Source organism: Hippocampus comes, unplaced genomic scaffold, assembly GCF_001891065.2.
Source record: "Hippocampus comes isolate QL1 unplaced genomic scaffold, H_comes_QL1_v1.1 scaffold155, whole genome shotgun sequence".
NCBI lineage: Eukaryota > Metazoa > Chordata > Actinopteri > Syngnathiformes > Syngnathidae > Hippocampus > Hippocampus comes.
In genome coordinates, this window is record NW_017804967.1 from 1017262 (window position 1) to 1045128 (window position 27867).

Genomic DNA, 27867 nt, shown 5'->3' on the forward strand with positions numbered 1-27867 from the left:
ATCGGATTTGAAGCCACGGCGTCTGAGTCGAATCTTTAATTCACATCCCTTTGCTTCCCCACCCTCCACAACACCGTCCTGCTCCTGCCCTCCTGGCCTGCAGGTCATTGGACGCGCCGATTACCCGCAAGTCCTTGACACAAGACAAATCTGTGCGCTTTCATCTGTGTCGGTGGGTCGCCCCTCAAAGCCTTGTTACAGGATTGGCGCTCGCCAATTAGCACAATTAGCTTTTGGCAAGCCGCCGGGGGCGTCACATGGCACCAGCTTTGCACTGATGGTACCTGACAAGCCCACAGATCAGTCATGTCTGCCATTGCAGGGGGTAGGTTGCTTCACGAATTGAGCGCAATATGGAAAAATATTGCTTCAGTGAAACAAAAATACCCGGGGATTTCCGAGAAGAAATACGTTACACTGGGACATTATTGTGAAATGTCAAAAAAGTTCAATTACGAACCCTTGCTGAAGGGATGCATCCATTTTTGTGGGTCCAAACCATATAGCCAACTTTGTTTATAAGCTGCTGTTGCTTTGCTGTTTTCATACTTCCTAAAAAGAGGTTCAACATGTTGAAAGTTGTCAGAAAGAAATTAAATATCGGCACATGGTGGCTTTATGTGACAGAATGTAGCCATCTTTTGAAATAAATGTGTGTGTGTGTGGAGGGGGGGGGCAGTACAAGAAGTGAACATCTGGAGGTGGTTGTGCCATGAAGGAATGCAGATGCTTTAAGTAAAAGGCACTGAAATGAGTGTGGATCGTCATTAGGTCAATATACAGAATGCGTATGTGCGTCTGTGTGTGTGTGGGCCCAGTTGATTGTGTATAATCATTTAGAAAACACACATCGACATCTGACCAGTCAGTGTTGATGATGTTGGAGGCCGACAGTGGCCGAGTAACAGGACGCTCAATGGTGCCATAAGCCCGATTCAATCGCCACGTTAAGCTTCAAGTCAAGATTTATAACACGCGATTTCCATCAATCTTCATTATTCACGCAAAATCTCACCTTACTGTTTTCAAACACAATTGTATGCATATATTTGGGGATAAAAAGTTGAATAACTCCCGACCTGAATCGTATTTCTGTGCTGATAAAACTCAGAGGACGATTGGTAGAGCGACAAATGGAAGGCAAGGTTTGCAGCAATGCGTTGCGCAACAGTACCACCCGTATTTGGAGATTTTCATTCCCCTTGGCAGTTTAACCTTGGAGGCAGGCTGCACTGGTGAATTTGAGCAATATCATTATCTTCGATCCAAACAACTGGGTTTCCTCCCAGCATCAACTCGAGTCATTCTGGATTTCGTACAGTAAGACCTTATGCTGCACATTGCACTTTTGGAAACCTTTCCAGCTAAGGACAGAAAAGATGAAGACCACACTGTCTATGAATGCAGATGGTGTTTTGGTGTTTACTCCTAAATTGACTCACATTGAGTCACATCACCCGACTCCTTTCGGAATTAGGTCACCAAATTTGGGACTTGCTTGGCTAAACCTAATGTTAGAGACTCGGTTTGACTTAGACCCAAACGGCATGGCTTGCCTGATATATTTGAAAACCTGCATTTTTAAGAGAGCGTGCAATAAGCTATTTTTGTTTTGTTTTTTTGTGTGTACAATAATGACATACAAGGTTTGCCACTCAATGATACAGTGGGAGAGCACAACCGTGCCCGCAAAGACAGGTACACTATGTTAAGTCCACTACTCGTGCATGTTATGTGTTTAATGGACAAGAAAATGAAATAATAGACAATACAGAGACCGTTTTGAGACCATTAATCATACTATGTAATTGTGAATGTATTCGTTTTGCTAACTAGCATAAGTACAGATATTGAGTGCATAGTGGTTTATGTGTGGAGGATTTAGTTGTGACTGAGCAAGAAAGTTTGACTTGAGTTTTGACGTAAGCACAAGTAAAGACTAGACTGCACTTCTTTGAAATTTAGCGGGGCTGGACTTGACATGATTGATTTTTTTGCCACATTCACTTGGGACTTAAGACTTGATACGCACGTCTAATTTGCACCTTATGTGACTTACTCGCACCTCTGCGCTTAAGCGTGACCACTGGATTGCCCACACAGTTGGCCTACAGCAGAAAGGTTTAGTGGTGTAAAACACAATGGTTAAGTCACGTGTGCAGACATCTGCGGGCTTGTCATGGATGGGTGTGTTGGAGCTACACACCTTGTCCAAAAATACTCCTCTCATTTGGTGGTCTCCATGAAGAGCAACTTGATTATTCAAATACGCTCAAATGAAAACAGTCACCCCACCTTATTCCTTCTCTCTTCCTGTTTACTCCTCTCTTCATAAATTAACTCAACTTTGACAATGTACACGGAAGCCTCGAAATAATGAGAACACCCGAATGTCTCGGCTTCATCAAGAGTCAAGTATCTCACACTAAACATTTGCAAAGTCCGACATAAAAGTGGTTTCAAAACTACATATTGTTGTTCTTGGGAATAAAATGAAATGAATCACTTCAAGTTTGGTCAATTGTCCAAATACAGTTTGATGATCAACAATGCATGTATGCCCGTGTGATTGCTTTCAAGAGGGAAAAAAAAAATTAACTGCATCAAGTCTGTGATTGTACTAAATGGAGTTAAAGGAGACATTTAAATAGTTTGAGGGAGTTTCTGTCTTGGCACAATGTCAATACTTTTCCAAAAGTAGCACGCAAAGTACAGTACAAATTTATATAGAAGGGTGCAGCCTGGTTTTCCCGTCACAACAATCAGTTCGAGCCCCGAAGACGGACGGACACCGTGTTATCCTCTTATTGAGATGAAGAATAGTACCTGGCAGTCTCGAGAAACAAAAGCTGAAGGAAAGTTAGCCTTAAATCTTCTTTGGGGAAAGAGGCATACATTTGCATGACGGACAAACATTGCTAGAAGGATCTGAGTTGAGACAGTCGGATGAGATGATCTTTTGGTTTTGTTTTGCACAACTTTAACAAGAGTAACCAGATATCTGAAATAAAAACAGCAGTTTCTATTTTACAGGTAGAACACTAAAAAGTGCCACGCCGCTTCAGGCATATAAACGTGCATCCACAGACCTCCCAGGCTCATTACACCACACTCCACTCAAGTGGAAAAAGCCCCCCACCCCGCAATCACTTTCACCACAGTATCCTCACTCTTGATGGTTCCCAGTAAACATCCACCCCTGTCACCCTCCCTCAAAAATATCCTGGAGGAGGTCAACTGAGAGATTAAGACCCTTCAAATGGGGTCACGGAGATCAATGATCAAACAGGGAGCCGGGTCTCCCCAATGCCCCCACTCCGCCCACTATATTATCAGGCTTACTGAAATAGAGACAAAAAAAGATGGCTAACAATTACTTCTCTAAACCATGACCAAACCACCCTCTTAATCTGCAACGGCAGTGTCGCTTATGGTTGTCACTGCACCAAACACACCGATCTGGATGTCTCCATCACTTGAGAGTGAGATACAAAACTACTCTTGTTTAATCAGAGCAACGTCACCAGTGAATGTGCAAAGCATTCCAAGTATCTTAACGTGTTCTTTCAAGTCCATTCATTAACCTTTTCTAAAGTGCTTGGAAGTTTTGTTCAGTTTTACTGAAGTCAAATGAAGAAAATATTGAGAGGTGTCTTCATGTTGGTGTGTACACTTGCAAAACATCGAGCAATATTAAGAATATTTACTACTGTGGACAGTTTATCATGTTATCAAGTTACAGGTTGCAGGAAAGGATTAATATGAAAACTCAGCGCGAGTCGTGTTTGCAGCAAGTGCAAAGCCAAGACGCCTCTACCTTGAACTGCTGTTGAAAACTTTATTTGTGCAGATTCTGACGACGATGGGAGAGAAGCTTTCGATTGCGTCAGCAGTAGTCAGGAGGAGCCCAGACAAAAGCTTCCTTTCCAGAGAAAATGACTCCTCGGGTGAGCCGAAAGCACATCCAAGAGACGTACGAAGGAAGCGTCTGCGTCACTGAGCCAATGTGTGTCTGTCTCACTGTTTCTGTCAAAAGATGGCAAATTGATGATTAATGATACGTTTGCATGTTTGCTGGTGGAGTGTTGACTGTCTCCATTCTGCTTCTTGATACTGTTGTCCGCACGGTAGGGAAGTTAATCCTAGAAATGATATTTTAAAACGAGGTGACGCCATTCATAGTCATTCAACATTCTGGTCTTATAAGGCGACTACACATCTGAGTTGTAGCTTGTCTATGTGTTGTAACTCTTGTCACAATGCAGAAGCAGATCTTGATTTTGTCCAGTGAAAACAGATGTTCTCCAACTCATACCAGGCATTGTTTTCCTCGTACTCGACTAAAGTTTAAAGGGATGATTCAGAACCAGATTACCTCGGGACTGTCGGAGGGGGGTGATCTGTTCTGTCATCTGGGGATTTGACATCAAAGTTTGATTCTTCAAGTCCTTGATTTTGGAGCGGAGCTGCCGTCATGGGTAATAAGGCTGGATTTACAAGCCAACGACCCCTTCATCTTTTCATCTTCATCACTTGTGTCATTCCATCTATTTCCCACAAAAGTCAGCTCGGACTGTGATTTGATTTAGGGATTACAGAGTATCACCAGTTCTGGTTTCACATGCTCCCTTCTCTACCGACAGTTCGCAAAAGTGCTAACCACCACAGAGAGCTCTACTTCTCGCCACAAACTCAAGACAGCATTTTCGAAAACAAGAGCTTCTCGTGGATGTAGCCCATTAGGCCCAACCATCCAAACAGACCTGCTTTGTTGAGGTGTTATATCAACAGGGTGACCTCCCTTCACTCCTACGCCCCCCCCCCCCCCCCCCCCCATGGCAGGAGATTGATGTCAACAAGGAATTTTGTCCCACGTTTCCTTACAACTCCTCCAGACCCACCCCCAGCTCCTGACAAACACTTGCACCAGCACAGAGGGCCCTAGTGAGGCCTCAGCAGGTCTGCAGAGCCGTATTAGGGCACCGGCACCTTCTTTCACCCCTCACTCTGGCTGTGCAAGAAACACCCTCAGTAACGAATGTGGTGCTGTAAACAAGGAGTGCCGTTAGAAAACAGCGCTAGCCAATGCCAGTGTGTTTGTATGTTGAGGAAACAAGCCACCTTTTCTGTCAACACAGCAGTTCTGGTGAGTAGGAGGCCAAAACGGGGACGTCATTTGTATACGGTGTGATCACTGGGGGAGAATTTGGGTTTTTTCCAGTTTTTTTTTTCTATGTCAAATATTCACAAGAACCTGCAATGCAGCTGGCGTCTTTGGAGGTTAGTGGGATTCCCAAGGAAACCTGTTGCACACGGGATCCTTGTTCCAATAAATCCTCATACCGAAACTTAATTTCTCGCATATGGTGGCAAAATCAAAAGTATAAAGCACATTCATGAGGTTAATTAGTGACTCAACATGGTTTTCTTTCTAGGGTTCAATCAGTGGTTGTAACGTTATACACACCCAAGTCGACCGCGTGGGTGTGGGGGGGGGGGAACTTTTTGTGTGTTAGTTTGCGAGTGTTATTTTTACTCTATATTTTATATTAATGCACACTACTTTCTAAAAAGAAAAAAGTAGGTCACCTTAAACCCCGTAGCATTTGACCCTTATGACAGGAACTTGACAGCGGTCAGCAGTAGCTTGCAGCTGTATTGTAAAAAACTCAACTGGTATTTTGAACAATGTTGAGCAAAATAAACACCCCCCCGCCCAAAAAAAAAAAAAAAATCTGCAAATAGGCAGGAGTTGATTGTCGTTTTAGGTTGTAATATCACCATTTACCAGTAGATGGCAGACATGTCTTAGGTCTGCTTACACTGGGTCTTATACTGCCCTCTACTACGTGGAGGCCTATTTTTTTATTTTATTTTTTTGCGGATTTGTTATGATATGCAGTACAAACATAGTACCTCAAACATTTTGAGAAAGTTATTTTTTGTGGATTTTTTTTTTTTTTTTGCACTAAATGCAGTTTTGTGCCGGCCTTGAATGGTAATTTTTATGCTAAAGAGTCCTCCTGCAATGGGGGAAAAATACAGTATAGGGTTATTTTGTTATTTTAGGTTTAAAGCCCTTTATTGTTGGATTAGGATAGGTGATCTTTTATACATGTATTGAAAAATAATAAAAAAATGAAATCTATTAAGAACATGTACTTTGCATGGAGGTACGTATTTTCTCCATATTTCAGGGGATTTTTCTCCTACATCTGGTTAGGCAGTGCATATTACTATGTGGCCCCCCAGTCACCCTGATGAGAAAATGGGGCCCCCTCCAGCTTGTAATTTGCCCATCCATGTTATAGTTTCTGGTCATTTCACACCTCATTTTACTGACATCATGAAACCTACTTATCATATCGTTTGTCCAGGAAGTTATTTTGGTGAAACTGCTTTCATCAAAATTGGCCGTGATGTTAGACTCCAGTATGTGTCATGACCACAGAAAGAACGGGGGGGAGCTTCGGCATCGAGAAAGTTTACTTGAAGTAGCTCCAGTGGCTCAAAACGTCTGAAAAGCAATGTGCACTGACCCTGAAGACGACTTCCATGTAAAAAGCTAATGGAAATTCTAATGAATAATGAAAAGATGCATAGCATACACTGGGTATATATATGGTTTCTCCTATAGAGCACATGTGACATCATGTTAGTATTTTGAGAGGAAGAGGCAACACTACATGTGGGTTTCTTTGATGACTTTCCGATTGCTTCTTTTTCAAGTTTATGTTGAAGTAACAGTTAAAAAGCAGTTTAGCCAAAAGATGTTACAAAAGAATAGTGTGGTCGTAATAGTGAAGCGTTGGCAATCGGTACCAACTTTGATTCTCAAACAATTTTCCAACAAATAGAGCTTCATCCACAGAAAAATACCCCACACTCATATACTTTAGGAGTCACACCAAAATAGGGCCAACTTCACAGTCTAACAACCCTGCTATAGGATTGGATACTGTTAGACAAGGATGTTTCTTGAGCTGAACTTCCGACCTGTGCAGAGGAGACGTAGCTGCACTTACACCGGGCCACTATTGAAACATGTTTCAGACACGTACCTGTGTACTCTTAAAGTGTAACTGTCATTTAATATTAAGCGCCTTAGTGGAGCATCTTGACCTTTATCAATAAGTCATGACCAGACAAACAATTGAGAAGAACCTCTTATTTTTTGAATAATTTACCTCAGAAAGGGAATTTATAATTCAGAAGCAAATGCAAATTTTATTAATACGGAACGGGATGATTGCAGTAATGAGGTTATTGCGGCAAACAATTTAAAGGCGGGAGAAATTAACTCATTCAGTACCAGCCAATTCTGAACCAAGTCTGAAAAGATGTTTAAAAACGTCTTTGGGAGTGAATGAGTTAACAGTTCTTGACCGACTTTGGGTATTTTTAATCAGATTTGAAATGACAATGGGAGATTCGTGGATGCGATAGCAAACGTCTGCCTGGATGTCGGCCATTGCCCGGCATCACCACTGCGACTCTGCAATTAAAGCAATAAAAATGTGTGTACACCACCCATGTAGTTGGACCGCACATTCCTATTTCATTCTCGATACATCTGAACGTGAGCACGGGAATGTTTTTGTCGGTATGCGCCCCATTGGACATGAGGCCCCTGGTTTCAAAACCGCTTAAGCTTTCCTTCAGTGGTATTAGCTGCATTTACTTATTTATTTATTTGAGTTGTCAGCGCAGGCACAGTGACACAACCCCTTCCAATTTTTGGTGCAGGACGCCAGTGAGATCTACGACTTTTCCACTTGTCCAAAAAGTCAGCTACTTTTGGGTATTTTTCCAAGAGGACGATGATGTAAAATAATATGCAAAACTGACATTACTTCACAAAGCAGAAAAGAGGTACTTTCATAATTGTACTTTATTTGTAATTTAATTAACTGTAATTTTGATTTTATTTAGAAAAAAAATCATTGATTTTCTTTCATACTAACCAAGAAGACAAATATTGTCTATATGGGTAAATAATAAAATAGAAAAAGTTGATAATTGCTCTGGTTATCATACTTCCAGAATCTGACACCTGGACCATGCCTAATTGAAATGATACTGAAATACAGCATAGACCATTTCAACTGTCAATTGGATGATTCAATACACCCTGAAACAGCCTTGGAGAAGACCCCTGCAGATGTTGAGAAAATGTTTGGTTGACATATGGAGGCCCGCTGCTTTCTTCTGGCACACTCCAGTGGTCGAGCAAGCTTACTATTTCCTTGTTTCTTTTCAAGAGTGTTGGGGGTTGGGGGGGGGACAACAATCTGAAGGCAAGACTGCCATGACTTCATTGACGGGAAGCCGTACGGAGGCAAGGATGCACGTGGTGTGGGCAGTGACTGGTTGCGGTTTCATCTCGGCAATGCTTCTTTTGTGAGTCACTGAATACCAAGTGACACAGCCGTGAGTCAGTGATAATACATCCACACTGTAAGAATGCAATCTTAAACATAATACAAAGAGCATCGATGACTAATAAACGAATAGATCAGGCTGCAACAGTGTAACCACAAACGAGTTCACGTTGGCAAGTTGTCTTTTTTTTTTTTTTTTTTTTTTTAAATCAAACCACTCTGGGAATTCTATTCATTTTAAGGCCAATGCTCAGAGCTATTTTCGTCACATAGTTTCGCTATTAAGTCAAACAGTTTCAGCCTATTTGTACAAGGTGTGTCAGAAAAGTTAAAGGATATTCACACCTCAACTACAAACACTGTGCAATGCTTCCGAATCTAACTTGGAAGTATCGCATAAGGACTCCATGCGATGTGAACTGTTTGAGCTTGTATCGCATTCGGAGGCTCCTCATAATATGTTGCTGTCCGCATCACTTTTATTAAACCATAAAAAGTTGGAGTTTCCAGTCAAGGAAGATGCAGGTTGCTACAGAAAGACGACATGGGCAAGAATAAAGACCTCACGTATATTTTTACCACAAGCTCCACTATTTAAATCACAGGTACATATGAAATTATAAATATGGGACAGTGTTGTTGTAAAACACAATAGGTGTACCGTATAATGTATTTGTATCACTTGGTGGCACGTGGTAGGCAGCTGCGTGTCACTCACTGATAACACGGAAATAGATTTTCGCCTGTGTAAAAGCTTTCTCGCATTTGATAGGCTATAAGTTGCGATTGTGGAACTGTGATTCAAATTTTGAATCGCCGCAAAAGCAATTGCTGCATTTCAGCCTCTAGTGAAGTTTTGTAACAGAACTCCGTACACTGGAGATTGTTGAGTGGAGTTTAGTGCGCTGCGGCCCTCAAAATGTTGGCGAGACCATCTATGTAGAGCAACACATCTGACCAGGCTCCATGTGAGTTTTTTTCCCTCTTTCCCAAGCTCAAGAAGGCCATCAACGGGATCTGTTTTGAACACGTGGATGACATCAAGATACCCATGAATACAGTGCTGTAAAGGGGATAACTTGTTGGAATTTTGTGAGGGCGGCACAGTGGTTGGCACGCCGGTCAACTGGTTCGCGCGTCGGCCTCGCAGCGCAGAGGTGCAGGGTTCGCTTCCGACTCCGCCCTTCCTGTGTGGAGTTTGCATGTTCTCCCTGTGCCTGCGTGGGTTTTCTCTGGGTACACTGGTTTCCTCCCACATTCCAAAAACATGCACGGCAGGTTAATAGAACACTCTAAATTTTCCCTAGGTGTGTGAATGCGGATGGTTGTTTGTCTCTGTGTGCTCTGCGATTGGGTGGGAACCAGTTCAGGGTGTACCCCGCCTACTGCCCCAACACAGCTGGGATAGGCTCTAGCACACCGGCGCTCCTCGTGAGGAAAAGCAGATTACAAAATTGATGGATGTAATTTTGTGACACCCGTTTTCCGACACATCTCATATGTGTACATTTGAGTCAAATTTGGTGATATTGAAAGTAGGTTGAGTGCAATGAGCAGGGGAAACTTGAGAATGGGCTTCCAGGTCATAAATAGCATAGATAAATGCAAAATAGCATCATGATCATCAGAGCATTAATGTCCTAATGACGGATTTTACATAGTTGAACAAGGCACACATCACATCAGTAATAGAAGCAGACCTACTTTATGTAAGTCATTCAGTTGAACTGACATGGCCTTCCCAACAAAGTGCAAATGAGGCCTTTGGGCGACATCCATCCCCATTCATACATCCACATCAGCCAGTCACACGTGTCATTGGTGTTTGCAAACAGTTGCAAAAAGTCAATACTTCCAGAAATTGATACAACAGAGGGTCAAATATGGCAAAGGACACATCACGCTAAGACCAGTGAGCCAGTGCGCGCAGTTAACAGGCTGGATGAACTTGCTACGTTATGGGCACCAACAAAGAGAGCAGTGTTGCCGCGTCCGCTGTGAGCGCTTGCAATTGAAACCATCAATGAGATAAGTGGGTTTCTGTGACCTTTGTGATTTGTGCACAAATGCAATCAATCCATACTAATAACTTTAAATCAAGCTCAACTGGTTGAGGGGCAGTCAAAAGGTTGCACTTTGGGTCATATTAACAGAATCTGGTAGAGGACTTTTCTCACTATCATTTCCCAGAGCGGATTTCCCATCCCTTCAGAGCCGTAACACCGGTGGTCCGAGCAAGGAAATACAGATGGCCCTCGCTGCAGGCATCCGTCTAAGTGAATCCTTCAGAGACATTAAAATAGTCCTTGGCAGATGATGTATGTGTGAGTGAATGCATTTGTAGGAAAGTGAGGCTCCAGCTTTTTTCGAAACATGAGCGAGCGTCGTACTGGGAACACTAGCCACATAACATCTTATACTGGAGTGGTGAAGCAAGCAAGGAAGACACTAGAGTATAGAGAGAAAGAAAAGAAAGGTGGAACACGTTATCCTTGTTTTTCTTTTTTTTTATTTTTTATCCCTGCCTCCACAAAGAGTGATTAATTGTGTTTTGCAGGGAGGTGATAACATGACCCATAACTACATGACTATTCCATGACATTTATGCCTTTCTATCTTTATTCAGAACAACAAATTATCGAGCAAGACAAAGACAAATGTTTGATATGGGGTTCTGAGTTGGCCATGAGTATGATGACTTACTACTTACTCCGTGACTCCACAGTAGGAGTTAGAAGACCAAAGTGTTCAATAAAATTCAAGGATGCACACAAAAGTAAATGTAGCGACATTACAACTATGCCATTCCGGTATAAAAGTTAGATCGCAAACAATAAATGGCCAAAGAGCAAGTTTATGTGCTTTAAGGGAGGTTAAAAACATGCAGGGAGATTAAAAAATGAATTCGGAAAATTTTTGTTTCATGGACAATTTGCTCTCAAGAGTGAGCAAAAACCCCCCCCCCAAAAAAAATGGTGCTCTCTCCTCAACCCCCAAGACTCAACTACTGTATACAGTGGTGCGTTGACTTAGTTTTAGGGAACTCATTTAGGGAGAACTCAAAGGATTAAAAATGATTGTCATTCTTTCCATTTATTGTATTTCATCGTATGTTGCCATTAATTATCAAGCTTCTGAAGTAAAACAAATAGAAGAAACATAAAACAGCATCAATTGTTAATATGTGCTTTAAAACAAATGCACCAGTCCTTATATAATATGTAAATATTTCAACAACCTCCCAAGAGTATTACCAATGTGCTTGGTTGTATTACAAAGTTTCAAGTAATATGACCTGAGAAACATGAAATATAACAACCCTACTTCTTCATATTGAACACATGGACGGTGAAGTGTGAGAGTAAGGTACAATGGCTGGCACACGTTACTGAAAAAGGAATTAGGTTCGCCCAGCTGATGGAACATGCATGTTATTATCCAACATGTTGTAGTTGACTCAAGGTGAAGCCCCAGATATCAGTGCAGCATCACCACCTTAGTGGCCAATCAGTGTTGTGATCAGAGTAGGGCAGTGATCAACATTTTCCTGCATAAATCTATTACTGGCCATCAAACAATGGTGGCTGAACTCGTACGACACGCATCCAACATAGTGGTGGTGATATCCCAAGGGTACACATCAATAGCCTGCATCCTGTGCAATTCATTGAATGGTCGTGCTTGTGTCAAGTCAGTTAAAATACCAGCGTATAAATCTGACGCTTGATTAGGAACTACTAGATGAATACAGCAGAATCCAACGGAAACTATGATTCACTAATATTGGGTGAAATGTGTTCCACATACGTGGGCAAAGTCAGTAGAAGAGCCATGCTGAGGTGTCCCGACAGGGGCATCGTTACCTGGTTTGGCGTCCTTGCAGCGGGCTTGTCCTGGTGATTGGCGAGGATGAGGAAAGGCAGCGTGCAGAGCTGAGGGTGCTGCAGGGCCGAGTGCAGCTCATTACGTGCCGCCTCAAGGTCCTCGTCTGATGAAGCGCTGTCCAATACGAAGACGACACCCTGCGACCCCTGGTAGTAGCGGCACCAATATTTCTTGATGTTGTCAGCTCCTGCGGAAGGACGCGACGCCGTTAGATGGTCGACTTTTGGAGGGAGTCATTGTCATTACTGATGTCACTGTTGGCATGCAAGAAAATAAAACCGGCGTCATGTGGAAGTAGGAATGAAATAAGAGATGTCTTTAAAATGTCGTTCTTTGTCTAACCCATCCGATTGGTGACCTCTGAAGGTGGAGGGCAATAAAATATGTTCTGTGGTGCTATTAAAGGTCAAAGAATATATGAAAGAAAATAATTTACACCAAAATAATGTACCAACAGAAAAGTACTATATTTTTAAAAATAAACTGTTGAATATTTTTCTTGACCTGAATGTGTCACTGTGGTTAAATGTGACACAAATGTTTCTTGAGATACGAGTTTAGTTCATTCCATGGCCATGTTCGTAACTCAAAACAAATCTGAAATCATCTTTACCTATTCAAATGAATTGAAAAAGGGCAACAAAAAATATGGAAAATAGCACTCTATAATATTGTACTTTGTATAACCAGAATGAAAAAAATATTTAAACAGAATGCAAATAAACAGTTAAGGACCTGATAATTTCATTAAGACCATGGGGAAGTACAATATAGGACTGTAGACACAAACAAAGAAGAGTTTCACAACTATTGACCCATCTGTGTTTCCCATCATGTGTTGGCATTAAGCTAGCAGACTTTACGGTTATGTGGTTGCTCTCAATACACAACTTGTAATTTCTCTTTTTTCCATGTTTAGTCTAACAGGCGACTTCACCTGGGAGTGACACTAAACTGCTCGAAGCCTCATTTTGTGCCTTATTTGCCGAACTGCTGATTGTTATGACGTGAGTTGAGTTTGTTGCCTCTATCCAGAGTTCGATCTCTGTATTTTTACTCGCATTTTAACGATTCATTCCTCTCTCTCCTCTGAAAATAAATTCTATACGGTGTGGTGTCATTCATTTCCAACAGATGAACGGGAGCCAAGATACTCAGGGGGGGACCTCCCACATTCGCGACCCTTCAACTGTTGTTTTTCCATCAACAAAGACACAAAACGTTGACTTCATATGGACCACATGAGGGACTGATTTTGAAAAAGACATAAATCCTTGAAGCGTGTTTTACATTTGCATTTTATCAAGTGAGAAGATTTCTCTGAATTAAACCGCTAGAGCCATTAGTTCAATCACAACACAAAATAGAATGAGTCCTGAAAAATAGAGTGGAGCAAACATAAAGATGCTAGCTTCATTAGCACCTGTAATTCATAGCTAAAGAGCCGAAATAAACCGACACGATGGAAAAATAACAACTTGAAATTGTCACTTCCGCACAAAAAGACAGAGGAGACATCTTCCTTTCCCTTTTCTCCCTCTTCCCCCATGTGCTCACGCAGCCTTCGTCCCTTCCTCCCCCTCCCCGCTGAGACCTCCAGATGAAGAGGAAAGCTGTTCATCCAAGTGCCACTTGAGAGTGACCCTCTCATCTTTGCCATGTCCGTCACGTCTCATTGGCTCTGGCTTGCAACTTCTGCCACCTATTGGTGTGACGGCAGGACTTCTAAACACAAGATCATGAGACACAGACTCGAAACAATATTAAATGGCATCAAGGAAGGCTTGAGCCTAAGCCCTTGGGTCTTTCTTACACTGTTTCTTTTGCTCTGAATACTTTTGCGCTGACAGGGAAGTTTGAAACAGCATGTAGGAAGCTGTGTCTCATTTAAACTGGGTTTCTATGAAAACAGGTCATGGTTAAAACAGTGGTTCTTAACCTTTTTATAGGTACTGAACCCATCCAGTTAATATGCACATTCATCGAACCCTTCATGAGTGGAAAATAAATAAATAAATATATATATATATATTTTTTTTTTCTACGAGCACAAATAGGACTCCAGAATTTATTTACTTTGCTCTCCAGTGATTCAATGTGCTCATCCGTTTTGTATCTTGTCAAAATTCTTTACTGTATTTAGATTCATGAATGCATATTTTTGGATGATTCAGTGTACACATTAAAACTATTTTTAAAAAACACATTTATTAAAAACAGAAAAAAGTAAATAAAATTTCAAGAGATAAGTATACTTTTTTTTTTTATTGTACGACGTACTATCACGGCAGTCACACGTTGACGACTAAGCAAACTAAATTTCCCACAGCACTGATTGGACAAGCAATGTCATGTGATCATCTGCAGCCAGTGATGGCCAAAGAGGCGTGTCATAACTCATTAACATGTTAAATCGCGTGTGTCTTATGTGTGAAACAAAATGAAATGCAGAAATGGGAAGTGACAGCACATGGCTGTCTATGATTGTCACACGTGGAAAAATAAGTTAACTTTCTTTCTTAGTGAAGATCGGTGTGTTATGTGGAACTATTGTTACATTAGATACCAGTGCAGCTATATTGGACCTAACTCGATGAGAGAGGAAGTCGCGCAGCCATGAGACCAGGAATTCCATGACAAGTTTTTTTACAATTGTGCTGCGGGATACAACTGAAACACTAAAAACACATGAAAAATCTGAAAAGTGTAAATGAGTCAACAACGAGGGGTCAAAGCGAGGTCTCGGTGCAATCCAATGGCTTAACATCTGATCTGAGGAAAACACGTCAAAGCAGCGCACCCACCGGTCCTTGCAGCTCGAGCTGGGCCAAGAAATACTTTGTCAGCCCTCGCTTGCAGATGAAGACAAGCTGAAACAAGGCTTCGAATAACTTCATCAACGTTGACACATTCTCATTCATTTGGGTGCACTCTGAGTTCAGCGAGAGCTCACTGAAAGTGAAGGTAAATTGTGTGAATTGTGGAATCGACACACACCGGTGTACCTGGCAAAGTCATTCAAAACAAGAATGATTTTTTTTTTGTTTGTTTTTTAAAAGCAACGGAGGAAAAAACAAAAACATGAGGACATTTTGTTCAAGGGTTGCGGTGGTAGGATTCAACAACCTAAGGACACATAATTAAGCCTACAACATGTTTACTATGGACCACTTCCCTATGCGTTTTCATTTGAACTAGATTAAAAAAAAAAACAAAAACATACTGCTGAGAGCTACTGAGAATCCCTTCAAAAACAAATTACTCTTCCCGACATTACTAATTGAGTCCAGATAGGCACATTTTGTTTATCTTGGGCTACAAATGGATTTTTGTTTGTTTGTTGGAAGAAATGAAGAATGGTTCCTCAGCCAACTTGAAACATTTTCTCACATACTTTCGCCTTGGACTGTGCACCTGCCATTCACATCAAGTCGCTGTAGAACAGTGATTTTCAAAGTGTGCTACGCGTACCTCATTTCTCGACTGCCACATGAAGAATCAAGAAATGATATCATGAATGAATGAATAATGTCACAGTGGCACTTGTGGAGGAGGTTTGAGGACCACTAGTCTAAAACTTTTCTCTAATCAGCGCACGTGTAAAGTGTGAATCATTGAAGGTGTTCTCGAAACAAAATGGTTGGAGGGACTTTTGTGGGGGGTGGGGTCGGGGTGGGGGTGTCGAGGACCAGCTCTGGCAGTTTGCGTACTTCGCTGACGAACGAGCCGAGGGTGGATCTCGAGCTGTGACGTTTGAAACACAGCTGTCTGGAAGTAAACAGTAAACAGGAAGTCCTGGACTGCCATATGTGTTAAGACCCCTGGCAGATGTATGTGGGAGACCACACCAGACTCCACAAATTAGGATACGGTAACTCTAAATATTTGACATACAGTGCTCAACATAAACGAGGACATCCCAACAGTTGTTCGAAAACGTTGACTTTCTAGTGTGCACACAAAAATAGCGGCACCTTTCAAACGAATTCATTCCATGTTGTAAAAAAAATGAGAAAACATCAATGAGATTCCAGTAAAGCTAAAATTTTGGTTCAACAGATTGCAATTCGCAACTATTGATTTTAATGGTCCACATATTCTGAAAATTGTTCTCGTGTTGACTGAGTAATGGTTAGAAAGCTTACTTACTACTTTTTCACATTTAGAAACTGCATTTGTTATTTTATGTTACCTTTGGTTGTCTTTGTGAGATATTACAATTTGTTTAATAATCTGAAAAACAGAAAAGGTGGCAAAAACTTTTCCATGACACGACTTTTCCAAAAAAAATAAACCTGCGGAACCACCTAAGATAATAAATAAAATAATAGGCTAGCTGACTATTAAAATACCAAAGAAAATTCAAAGTTAAATGACAAACGACAGACACCAAAAAGTAAATGACTACCGCGGATACTCAGAGGAAACTTTTGCAAAATATGATCTTCCATATCGGTACAATATTTTGAAATTTGGAACAAAAATTCATCCACAGACCACTCTGGGTTTCTCGGGGACCAGGACGCTGACGCAAAATGATAATGGACCCTCTAATACTAAACACTCCTGAGGTCCTCCAATTTGACTTACCCGCCCAAAATAAAACCCCCCACCCCCCCAAAAAAAGTCGAACAAAACTTCCTGAATTTGAACAGTCTGTTCCAATCTTCAACCTGAAGATGTCAGTAAAGCGGGCCTTTTCGAATTACTCTCAACATAAACTGTTGGTAACCTCTGTCATGAATAAGTCACGAGAAACATCAGCGCATCATCACACGAGACCTCATTTTAGCAAAGAATCAAAGGATGACCTCATGTTTGGCATGAGACAACCCAGGGTGTTAAGAAAACAAGGAATACAGACTTGCATCGAAAGCAGTAAGACTCCATCACACGTTGTCCCACCTGAAATTAAAGAAAAGCAGGGTTTTTTTTTTTTCCTCAGTGGGGCCATATGCCATATGCCATTCGACATTGCGATTAACATTACCAGTGGTTGAATGGAAACGATGGCCTGGAACAGTCTGTGTTTAACTGTGCGCTGCAATGTCTTCTGTCTTGACATCATATTGCAGCAAATAATGCCTTTGCTTTATTGCTCAGCGTGGTATCGGTGACACATGGCTCCCACAATGTCATAACTAACATTAACGTTGGGGGACAGCCCTCCGGTGCGCATCTGATCCACAACTGCTGCCAGAGGTCTAAACTGAGAATAGCCTGTGCATCACAGCACCAGAATGAAAAGGCCAGTGCGTAAGATTTATCGACATCTTCAGAGGAGATTTCAAATTCCCGGTCCCGGCCATTTCATTTTCTTTTTTTGTCGACCTGACTTTCATGTGATTTTGCAAGATAAGATAAGATAAGATAAGATAAGAAAACCTTTATTAGTCTCGCAATGGAGAAATTCCCAAGAATAAATAAGCCCCAAATTACACACCACATACTCGCTGATGAATGGAACAAAGAATATCCAAAATGCCGGTATCCTGAAAGTGTTGTAACAATAAATATTATATAGTCCCTTTTTCTTTCTTTCTTTTTTTTTTAAATCTGATCATGAAAGCAGAACAAAACACCTTTTGTGAGTGACTAATAATGTTCAATCTGCATGTACATAAATATATAAAAATATGTGTCCAGCATGTGCATATGGTATATCTGCCTCTGCACTTCCAGTGATGACAGGCACGGCTCTAAAGAACAACAGCGATGAGTGTGGATTTTTTGGACCACCTCTTCATCAGCTGTCATAGTGTGGCATCAAAGCAGACTGTGAAATGGTCTGTCTAGACTTGACGTCATATCATAGTCCAGTTTACACACACGCACACGCACACACACACATTGCAATCTTGTCACCGTGTACCTGACAGTAAGCCGAGTGAGAAATATTTGTCACGTTTGTAATGGACATCATATCCCAATGGTCAAAGACTAAGATTTGATCATACTTGATTCAGTTTGTCGGTTTTGCTGCAGTTATCAGAGCGACCTCGCAACAAAACGAGACTCGCTCGAGTCTCCCTCTGTAATGCACAGTTTCATTTGGGTAAAATAATGGGGATAAAACGTCTGGGTTACTGAAATGTAATAAATGTGCAATCAATACGGTGTGCTAGGCATCACAGAAAATGTCTTTAAATGGTTTCAGTTCAACGAGATCACTACAAAAAAATGATATTACTGGAAGAGATCAATCAGAAAACCTCTTTAAATTCATATCTGATGCCCAAGTGTACCCTTTTAGGACCTGCAACTTGTTTATAGCATTTTTTTTCCCTGTGACTTTCACAACAAGGACATGTCCCCTGTTTGTGTTGGTCACAGACTCTACATTTAGGACAAAATTCTGAAAGGTAGACAAACATGCATACTTATAACTGAATTAGGAGTCGTTTTGTAGATAAATGTAGGAAAGAATACTATTGTGTCCAAATAGTAGTGTATTTTCTTGTGTCATTATCAATATTTTCACTTCTGTGTTCTCTCCGTGCTGCTTTATGAACCAATGCGGCAAAAAAAAAACTAATTATGCAGTTCCTGAAAGTGTAGGTTTTCTCAAGATTTTACAAGCATAACTTTAACCACGTTCCACTGTTCTTGATCAAGAAGTCAGACCTTCACCTGCAACTTACGTATCGTTGCTTAACCCAAGGGTGTAACTCTCTCTGCATTTGAGTTCACGGGCCGGGATTTGTCGTAAGCTCAAGCTGTCCTTTAAACCAGAAGCCCAAAGCGGCTTATGAGCGGGGAACTCTGATGTATGATGCCTGTAATACTTGAGGGTGCTCTTGACATGCCCGGTGCAAACATGCATTTCTCACTCAGGTGTTGCTTTGTAGCCAGTTGCTCCTTTACTGTCGGCCAACCCCTTGCTAAGCTTTGCTTACTGATCTGAACACGTTGTCTGCCCTTGGTGAAGTACACACACACACACACACACACACACGGTCATGACCAGACTCTACTTGTCCTACCTCGTTTTTGAGCAACGCTGAGGCCTACTTTGTAACTATTTTATAATGTTGATAATTTTGGTGGTCCTCTGACAAATAAGTATTATTTAGGTGGTATTTGGTGTCAAAGCTTCACGAATCACTGTTCTACAGCAAATAAAAGCAGTTTATTAATACATTCAAGCATCCCATAAAGATGAGCGTCTTTAGTTTTTCATGTGTAAAGTACAGTATTTTCTTTCCCACATTCATCCACTGGCAAATCATTAATTTAGCAGCTGTGTCTCCGATGGACTTTTGAACCTCTTGCACTTAAAAGACAACCGTATATGCAAGACTTGATGCATAGTTCTTTCTACGTGGTAGGCATTCAAGGGAGCCTTCCGTCGCAAAAAGGAAGGAAATACATAGAAAGTGCTTCTTGCGTTTTATCCGACCCCTCTGCCCATGTCTTAGTCAAGGATGAGTGAGCAGGACAAGCCGCAAATGTAGCGTGTAAAGCATGTTTTGAGGCTTAGAAATATCAACGCTTGCGCCTCACATCTTGTATCGTTTTTCCGCATCATCGCAAAGTAATGCAAAATATCACAAAGCTAACACAGGCATGTTTGCTTGTTCTACAACCACTGGGAAAGAGCTGAAAATAAAGAGAGGCAAAGTGTTGAGCAAGTTACAAGGGGTCGTTAGTCAGGCAACCCATTGGAAAGACTCATTATGAGCACTGACAATTGGAACAACACGCAAGGTTAGAAGTTCCCCAGACGCCAGACTTACGTCTCGTATATTTGGAACAGGCGGAGTCAATCTTCACTCGACTAAACATACGGGAAGTATGTCAACGTTTCACTTGAAGCGGCAAGCTCAACCTCATTCCCTGAATAGAAAGCTGTCAGTGGAGGTGTCAAAACATCATACCTTCACACCCTATGAGGGGCCGCTCCAATGGCGGGAAGCACAAAATCTCAAGGGAAAATGGTAAGACGACCCAAAATTTTAGGAACCTGGTTTTCTCTTCTCACCCTCTCGCCTTCCCATCAGGTCAATTTGGCCTAGATCAGACTCGATACCTAACTAATGGATCAGATTGGACCATCCCTAAAAAAAGGTGCAATAATATACCAAGACTTTACCTTTGGCCACAATGCACGATGCAGGATTCTAGTTAAGGTAAGCCATTTTTAACTAAAAAGAAAAACTCCTCTGTAGTTAGAAGTTGAAGTTTTGTCGAACAGGAACTCGTTCGTTGCAGTCAATATTGGGTACACTCTGACGCCCTAACACCACTCTGAGAGCGTGTGTGTTCGGAGAAGCAGAGTGAGCTCCCCTCCCATGAATTTCTGAATACACCTGTTATAAAGCAATCAGCGGTTCGTGCAAGAAGTGTTTTCATCTGCACTGCCTGATGCACTGGGCCCCCACTTATTTTTTTGAGGCACTGTGAATAACCAAAAGGCACATTTGAACTACGCTCTGAGTTTCCGAACGGTCGGAGTGAAACAGTGTGCGCTCAGAGCATATGCCCGAACACACCCATGATTAGAGAATGGGGCTAGCTCTCTAACCTTAGTCTTGGTCTGAACACTGGAGTGACTTATAGTCCAAAAAATGCGGTACGCAGACAAATACATTTTTACCAAAGCAACCGCAAACTTAAATGCACTTTATTCTATACCACACCAAACTCCACAAACACCCTCCTGCTCTCGCTTCATTTTGCGTCATTCGATACAGTACCTATAATGATCATTAAGAATATTCAAAGGTTTCAAAAAACACTGTCAGTACAGTATATTTTTTTAAGACTTACAAAGGCAACAATAGAAGAACCTCACTGTCAACCAATGTCACAGAACATAATGTGTCCACTGAAGTATAGAAAAACAAAGGACTAAGGTTGCTAAGAGGCAGGAGCACAGAAAACGAGTAGATCGATTCCAGCATTTACGCCAACCCCTTTAAATCAAAAGTGTCATCCGCGAGAGAAGCCTTTGACACAAACCAGAAAACCCTCTTTCGAACCCCATCTAATGTGTCCAAATTTGGTAGCGCTCCCATTGGTCTTCGCCCAGTGCCTCTTTGTATGTACTGTACGTGTGTTTCGTCTGCTCAGGAGGCCATGTTGGGTGAGCCGTTAAAGTACACATTGCACCTGTCAAATGCAGTGTGCGGAAGGCAACAATAATCATAACAACATTCATCAAAACAATACATCTTGTGTTGCAGGCCTGATGGTAGGAGAACTTCGAGCACCGACGTGCCCCGCGCCTCAGGCTCCCTTTAAGGGAAGGGGAGGTACTCTTATTGCCTTTCAGTGTGTTTACGTTTCTCCACCTCAAGATCCTCCATCTGTGCTTGTTAAACGGCTTCCTTGAGTGCTGTGCACTTCCAGGAATCACACCGTTTAGATTGTACAGAGCCACACGAAAGAAAAACATCAACAGGTCTGACGTCTGTACGCAAACGTCAGCGTGAGTGCAAAACTGCGTGACGCTATGACGGAGCAAACAAAAAACACACGTTGACCTCCTTTGCTCGCTTACAAATGTAATGATTTGACAACAATGTATTTTTATTTAAGAATGATTGAAACAAAGACACAAACGGATGGCCAAAATGTAGTAAATAAAATTCAAACACATTTTACAATTTATTTACGACAGGCTTCCAGAGGGGGAAGGCCTTTCTTTTATTGAAACATTTTTTAGAAAGTTTGCAGTATATTGTATATAGTGTTTGTCAAGTGAAAGTGGCGTTTGAAACAAACATCAATTGTGTGTCAGAGCAGACTGGAACACAAATCATCGTAAAAGGCACATAACACAAGAAAAAAAATCTTTAATACTACACAGGGAAATTGTTTACAATTGATGGAATTGATGGCAAGTCTCTACATTTTGAATAATCCAAAAGAATGAAATTATTCTACTCTTTTTCATGATTGGTAAATTAAGGTCTCTATTTGGGTTGCATTTGTCGTTATTTGCATGGTTCACTTGCGGACTAATTGGGGCACAGCTTCTGTTAGAGGAATGGCCACTGGATTATAAATCCTGAAACAATTTCATCTATCTAATTATTAATATTGAACCATGTTGATATACCAATGAAAACATTCAAAAAGCACACTGAAAGTCTAGTTTCTTAGTTTCTTTCAGTTAACCGACATCGCACCAGGGAATTTGGCCATGTTTCTCCCTGGTTTGTGGTAGTACATGCACATATTTGTACAACTCAGCATCAGAGAGAAATTGAACTGCAATTTGTCTTACCTCCAAGTTCTTTAACATTCAAGATGGCATTGGGAAATGGCACTGCTTTGATGCTAAAACCTAAGGAGGAAAAACAAATGTCACTGTCGTGAGAGTCAAGATGTTGGTATTATTCCGAGATATTCCCATAATAATTCCAAGGGATTGACGGTGCCATTTTGTTTTCTCATTCAATATTAGAATGCGTAGTATTTCTTTCTGCTGGTGGGTCAGTAGACGGATTGAAAACATATTTGTATGACATAACATTTTGTGTGGTCCAAGTTGGGAGACTAGGACGGGGGGTCTTGGGGGCGTGCCAATATGAGCTGAACATCATGTATTGTGCAGTTCACATGTGTGCTTTTAGGAGGAAAAGCAGCACAGAAAACACAGTGGGGGGTCAAGATTGCATCTGGTTCATGTCCAAATTATACTGACTTCTATTTGTAGACACAAACACATTTTATGTGATCGTGACGTGACTTTAAGAGCATTACAACAGCGAAAAGCTATGAAGGCAGATGTGGGTGGGAAATGGCAGGCACATCTCTTACAAATCTTCCCAGTAGATTTTGGCAGATGGACACGGTGCTGACAGCTAAATGTTATTTCAGAGAGCCTTACAAAGATAATTTTCTGCTAACAAAAACAAACAAACAAACAAACAGGTATTTTGTATCTATGGCAGGTGCAGACAGATTTGCTCTTTCTCTTGTTAAAAAAAACAAAAACAAACAAACAAACAAACAGGTATTTTGTATCTATGGCAGGTGCAGACAGATTTCCCTTCCTTTGAACAACCTCATGCCTGAGGAAGCACATTTCTCCCCAGCTAAGGTACACAGTGACTAAACCTATGATGGGATTTCTGCAACAGCTCAACGCTGATTGCCGACAAAGCCAGAGGAGCCAGAGGAATGTCAGTGACCTTGAAGGGCTGCATTACGTGTATGGCGAGTGGAGCACTGACTGCCAGGAGACTCGTGCGCTCACCACGGAGCCTCCTCTTCTGGACATACTTACCCAACTCCCACTGCGCTGGAAGGGGGAACCTGTGTATTGGCGGGTGAGGTTGCAATCGCTTCTCTGGCATGACTACGAGACAGATGTATGATGAAATGCCCCCGACCCCCACCTCCTCCCCGATGCCGATAGTTGTAATAAGTGGGTTGGTTCAAATTTGAAGGACAGCATACAGTATTATTGAAGGGTTGGGGCAGTTCAAGGCTTGAAACAATTACTGGAAAGCAAAGGTGACCTATTTAATCTTCCTGGAACAGCGGTCTAAATGTTTTGCCCAAATACCTGTGGTGGGAACGATTCCGTCGCCGCCTTCACTGCAGAGGCGCGACAGCAGGCTGGTCTTTCCAGCACCTGTCAGGCCAATGCACACCACATCATACTCCGGTCTTGGCGGTGGCGGTCCTTTACAGCACAGTGCCCGGAAACACTGTAACGAAAACAAACACAACCATGGATCGACTGGAGGAGGGCTCAAATTCTTCAGTGAGACTGGGATAGTGATTAAGTTTCTGCATTTGGAGTCACAAGAGCTCTGAAGGAAGACTCATGGGCCTCCCAGCTGTCTTCATATGAAGGAGGAGGAAAAAACGAAAAAAAAAAAAAATTATAATCGTGTTTGCGCTTGGAAACACTTTCAGAGTGGCAGCTGATGTCGGCGGAGCCAAACAGTTTAACCTCCTTCCACCAGAGTAACACCAACATCTTGAAAGGGGAATGGGATATGGCGAAGAACAAAACCACGACTTTGATTTGTTTAATTTTAATGTCATTGTGTCATAGTGTAAGAGTTATGAGGTGTTTTGGATGGGTGCATCGAAGCGCTGGTGCAAATTATTTGTGTCGTCAGTGCGCGCGTGTGCGTGTGTGTGTGTGTGTGTGTGTGTGTGTGTGTGTGTGTGTGTGTGTGTGTGTGTGTTTGCGTATGTGTGGATACCCTGTCTGATTGGGCCCGTATGTCAGCCAGAGGCAGACCTGACACTCAATGAATCACGGCCTGGGACTCAAGGCCTGCTGTGAGACATTAAGGGGCAAATGCGGTGTGAACCGTGAATGAGATCTTTTTAACTTGTGTGGAAGGATCCATAGCCAAAACTAAAGAGGTTTTTTTTAACTAGTGTGGCAGGAACCAGTCTGGCTAGGGTAGAGCAGAAACGCCGACAAACCGTGACTCTTACCATCTACTATCACATTTCAGGGGGAAGAAGATCAAAACAAGGTGTCTCACGGCTCTTGTCCGTTGACGACCCTGTTCGAGACACCACTATCCTGTTCAATCAAAGGTTGACAGGAAGGAAAACATGCAAGCGTATACAAACTGCAAGCACATTCTCCAGGTGTGCTCAGCCATGACATTAAAAAAACCTCAGCCACTATAAAAGAAAAGAAAATGAAGACGAGGCTTAAGACGGGAAGAATTCCTATCAAGCCACTGAGGAACACTGACCTCTTGTCATGACATGCACGGTGCATTTTGAACCTGCATCATCCCCAGGCTGGCTCTGATATGATGATATCCAGCTCTTGGTTTCTTTTCAGATCAGCTCACGATGCCTCGAGTCTTGCGCGGACTCCAGACATCGGTGACCACGAGGGTCACTTTCCAGTGCAGTGCCAAAACAGAGCTGCTGTTTGATCGAGATGTGGGGAATCTCGCTTCAACAGAACCAGACGTTGACTGAGCAACCCGACCCCCCCGACTCCTTCGTGAACCCACCGGTCTACTCAAACAGGAAACATTCCCCTCTTCGGGAGAAATGGGAAGATCAGAAACACACACATATACACATGTCAGAAGGAGCAACGCATGTAAAAAGATGGTTTCGTGAGGTCGCTCTATTTTCTCTGCTCTGCTCAGACGTTTTGGTCTCTACCACCTCCCAGCTACTTTGCCACAAGGCTACATGCAAAGTTGTCTACGGAGAGTGAAATTTGCCCTCAGCTGTCAATCCACTGTGAGACAAAAGTGCTACACAAAAGCTGCATTGGGTGATAGAATATTTGTTCACCATTTTGACTGAATAAAAGTGTTCCAAACTGGTATTGAGTGGAGGCAAACTTCTTTCTTTCCTGTACAGTGCAGATTTCACAAGCGCTACTAAAGAAGCACCCAGTGCCTGACCCCGGGGTCCCAATGCACACCGGGTCACTGCGAACAAGAGAAATGGTAGCTCCCACCTCTGGCCCCACTTTGACAGCACCAAGATTGACGAGGGGGAGCTTGGTCAAAAGACTCACAGGAGAAAAATAAATACATCCGAAGGCCTTTAGTGACTTAAAGAGACTCAGGAGATGACCCTCTCCTGTCAGACAGGCTCCCAAAGAGCGGCGAGCCAGAGTGTGTTGTGCCAGAGACTCTAACGTCAAGCGTGACTGCCCCACGGCGACTGCCTCCAAACATTGCCAAACACATTTATGCAATTAAAAAGTGCTAAATTGATTCCGAAGGGCAGTTAAACTCCATTTTATCATCACTTGGCCATGGCTCGGACACCCTCTACCTTTACTTCTCAATCAGCCGGCTCCCCTAAATAATGAACACAAGAGGAGTCAAAAGTATGAATTCATACGCTCACAATGAAACTCATTCACAAATGGTGCGTACACACAAATGTCGCTTAAATGGCGTCGATCAACTTTTGAAACACAAGCCTGTCATTCGTCACTATGCTCTTCACTGAATTCCTTCCAACCCTCCCAACAAATTTAGAACCTTAAAATGAATTTTGATTCACTAACATAAGCACGTGATAAAAGAAGAAAAGTGGCTGATGCGTTCGCGTCTTGAATCTGACTGTGATTTTGCGTATTCGCTCATTTCATGTGCAGAGTCAGACAATATCTACACTTTTACAAGTAAATCCATTGTTTTCAAACTGAAACTCTGGTACATTAGGAATGCAATGAAACAATTCTGAGGTTGCAAGCACTAAAAACTGTTCCAGGATAAATGTGTTGCAAGCCCCTGCCAAAACACTCTCCATTACAGACAATTTCATTGATTGTCTGTCTCTTGTAAGACCGGGTTATATCTGAATTGTCATTTCTTGAAAGGCCTGTCGAGACATTACCTCATTGTTACTGTGAAAACTGATTAACCAGGCTTTACGTAAATGACCAAGATTGGAAAATATAAATATCACAGCCATGTTTTATTTTTCTCCTAGAAGAAAAGGTGAAAAGAAAAGACTCGAAATAAGTAAATTTAGCTGTTGCGGCTTTTAATCAGGTGCATTATTTGGAACGAAAACTTCAGTATTTCAAATTAGAAAGGGAAAAACTCCTCTGGCTTTTTACATTCCTGCCTTTGAACATTGTTCAGTCAAGTTCTGTAAACTATGCTAAAAGGCAGATAAAGCCAAAAGCTATGACAGAGGCTGACCTCAGATGACCGTCTGTTGATCTGCGCTTTCCTAACGGGTCAGATCCATGGATGTTTGGGCTGTAGAGCGATGGAAAATGCTCAGGGCACTGGATTGAGCCGTTATCAATCGGGAGTTGAAAAATAAAATGTGAAAATGAGTCATCACCCACCATGTTGTAAATACACCTGCTGTGATCGGACATAACAGGAGCCGGGCTCTTTTTGGAAAACCCCTTTATATTTTTAGAAGTAATAAATGTAGTTTAGAGGGAAGCCGCTACGGCTGCAGCAGACTGGTTCATGTTTCACTCTCGTATTCCGCGGCTACCGTTGGGAGACCAAAGGACATAAAGCTGAGCTGAGACATGAATGAGAGCATAGTCCAAAATTGAGGCACCCAACCAAGCGTTCAGTTTCTATGGCGTAGTTTTCTTCTCCCTTGTGAAATCACTGCAGAGTGTCAGGGGTTGTCACAAGGGCACGTGTACTGTCGGTCACAATTTTTTTTTTGATTCGGCAGGAACGTTCGCTTTCATATTAACGATTCTGGTGCTGAAATTAACCTTCAAAAGGAAGTACGCACCAGTTGTACTTCAATGTGTAAACTGTCGAAAAATTCACTTCTCGTGACCATAATAGTGATTATATATCAATTAATCAAACACAGCGATTGAACACTGGGAAACTGTGATTGCATGATTTCCGAGATGCAAAATGAGTGCATTGCCAAACATTAAGAGTGATTTGCACAAAAATTCAAAACTTAAAAAGCCCCCTTAAGGCTATTTATGTTTCCCCTCTGCAGTTACTGGTAAATACTAAATCACCGCAATGTACCATACCCATTTTAAAATAGATTTATTACATGGTCAATGCTTGACTCATTATTAGGTTTGTCACTGGTATGATCTTCTCATACATTTTTTTAAAAACACGCAACCCCTGTGGTGGAAAGAAAGTTGTGTAAATGGGTCCTTGCTCAAGCATTTGGCACGGCCATTGGT

The 27867-nt window shown here is 41.9% G+C and overlaps 1 protein-coding gene across 4 annotated transcripts in view; it reads right to left on the bottom strand.

Annotated features, from left to right (window-relative positions):
• LOC109526397 (ADP-ribosylation factor-like protein 15) overlaps positions 1 to 27867 on the bottom strand; it is a 104650-nt gene that overhangs the window by 49288 nt on the left and 27495 nt on the right. For 3 of the 4 annotated variants that reach the window (XM_019887701.1, XM_019887685.1, XM_019887678.1), the window contains exons 2-4: positions 23785 to 23929; positions 22498 to 22557; positions 12245 to 12453 (exon numbers count right to left, since the gene is read on the bottom strand). In XM_019887701.1, the coding sequence (XP_019743260.1) occupies positions 12245 to 12453; positions 22498 to 22557; positions 23785 to 23929 (414 nt within the window). Of the gene's footprint in view, positions 1 to 8270; positions 9399 to 12244; positions 12454 to 22497; positions 22558 to 23784; positions 23930 to 27867 lie in introns of those variants that run through there. The other variant, XM_019887694.1, reaches the window with a different exon arrangement.